The 2139-nt window shown below is 53.3% G+C and overlaps 1 protein-coding gene across 1 annotated transcript; it reads right to left on the bottom strand.

Annotated features, from left to right (window-relative positions):
• Positions 1–443: 443 nt before the first annotated feature.
• On the bottom strand, positions 444–2117 carry LOC119287773 (protein XRI1-like). Its single transcript, XM_037567414.1, has 5 exons — positions 1961–2117; positions 1775–1857; positions 1588–1678; positions 956–1129; positions 444–872 (listed from the first exon to the last, which is right to left on the bottom strand). Exons 1-5 carry the CDS (start codon positions 2115–2117, stop codon positions 568–570), a joined length of 810 nt encoding a protein of 269 aa, XP_037423311.1. The 3' UTR covers positions 444–567.
• Positions 2118–2139: the final 22 nt, after the last annotated feature.

Here is a 2139-nt window from a genome sequence, read left to right as displayed (position 1 = left end):
CGCAACCGTGGCAAATTATTACATATAGTACTAGTTTAGTTTAGGCAAAGTACATTTGCAGAGATTAAACTTGCCTGACAGAGTAGCACAGTGACAGAAATGCGCAATTTTCCACGGGGCTCAAATCTGGCGGGGGGCCACCTAATCCAGAGAAAGCGAAGCGGGTGCAGTAGGCTGAGACGCCGAGGTCTTTTCGCAGCAGTAACAGGAAACATATACCTAGGGGTACAATTATAACCTCGCACACTTTGCCTGGCACGTACGATCCAAAGGTGCCTCCGATCAATTCATCAAGCCCCAGAGCAAAAGCTAGCCCTGCCACGATCTTTATTTTGCTTTAAAAGACTCGTGCTATTTCAAATTCCTCGTCCTTTGCCAATTCCCATCGAGAATCGCATGCGCACATCGGCCTCTCAGTTCATACAGCCTCGCCATGCATTTCATTTCGCGGTACGATTGATCATTGGTCATTAGTGGAGTATTATTTAATCTACACATGAGCAAGGCAGCATGTACATGATCCAGCAAGACGAACTTATGATGCTCATCGCATACACAGTCGGATGCTTATCCGGATGACCTTATGACGGTGATCGTGCCCTTCCCGGCGGTGTGCAGCCTGGTGAAACCGGTGACTGCCTTGCCGGACGGGGCCGGCCGGTCGCCGCCCGCGGATGCCCGCGGGGCGCTCGCGTACTCCCCCACGGGGTGCCGGACGGGCCTCGCCGACGGCGTCAGGATCCGCTCGTTGATGTCGGCCAGCGTCTCGACGCCGTCCACCCCGCGGGGGCCGGGCTTCACCACCGAGAACGGCCGCACCACCGTCAGCCCTGACTTCCTGCGCCTCTTGCCGCTCCTTCCATCCTGCTCTGCTGCGCAATGCATCATACAGCATTAGCACCAGATTAACTTGTTGTTACTAAATGGACAGGTCAGTAAGCTGGGTTGTACGTACTTTCTTGTGTCGCCGAGCGTTTGGCCGAACAGTTGGCGCGAGTGATCTGGCGCTGCTGGTCGCCGTGGCGATTGCACGATGGCGAGCTGAGGGGAGGCTGCTCCGGCTGCGCCACCGGCAATGTGGGCGGCTCCACCGGCGAGGCAGAGCTCGGGGCCAGAAGATCATCAACCCCTGCAGAAGCAGAGCCTATCAGTTTGGTGTTTAACAAAGCAAAAAATGGGCCCAGTTTGATGAGATTCCAGTTTTAAGGCGATGAGCACACAAGGATATGCAGCAGGTAACCGAATCTGGGTGGGTGCTACCGTCTGAGAATGCAAGTCCAAAGTTTTTCTTTTTTACTCTACTCAAGAAGCAGTGCCTGCCTAGTCCAGTAACAAGTCAAATGATTCATGATGGACAGATGATGGGCTTAGGACAGCATTGTGGTGCTAATCTTGGGTGGGCCCCAACATGAATCTCCTAACCACCGTAGTAACTCCATACTATAATCATTAAAGTCTGTCCTAGATACTTGGAAAAGTACCACCACCATGGAATTAATGAAACGCCAAGTACTGACAAACTGCTGTCTGAAGAGTGTGAACCAAGATAAGCAAATTAAATGTCGTAACCTGCATTCGAATTCTTACACAGGAAAGAAGCATCAGCAGCAGTGCTTGTATCCTCGATAATGCAGGTGGGATCGAAGCCTACCAGATCCTCGTCTAGGATCGGGAAACTCTGAAGAGGTAAGCAAGAGGCCAGTAAGAAAAAGGTGGTGGTGGTGGTAACACTCTAAAATAGCTGCGCTGCACGCCATTGTTGACTTGCACTCACTCGGATCAGTTCCTCCAACTGCTCCTCGGACCACTCCGTCACATCCTCCCGCGGCGGCTCTGAAGAACCCGGCCACTCCATGCCTGCAACAATGGAAATCAATTACCATACATCACCATGGAATTGAAGAAACGCTCCAACTGCAGAAAAACGAAATGGCAAGCCAGATAGATACGCCCCACGTACACTTGGGGAAGAAGAGCCCGAGCTCGTGCTCGATGGCACCATGACCGTCGGGATTACCGCCGGCGGCGACGCCCAGCGCGCCTAGACCACCGAAGTACCTGATCAGCTGCGGATCCCACTCGAGCTGAAGGCAACACCTGCCGCTGCTGCAGGCCATGGCGTCTAGAGGCCACCGCCAG

Source organism: Triticum dicoccoides, chromosome 1A, assembly GCF_002162155.2.
Source record: "Triticum dicoccoides isolate Atlit2015 ecotype Zavitan chromosome 1A, WEW_v2.0, whole genome shotgun sequence".
NCBI lineage: Eukaryota > Viridiplantae > Streptophyta > Magnoliopsida > Poales > Poaceae > Triticum > Triticum dicoccoides.
This window is presented reverse-complemented; position numbering and strand designations above follow the sequence as displayed.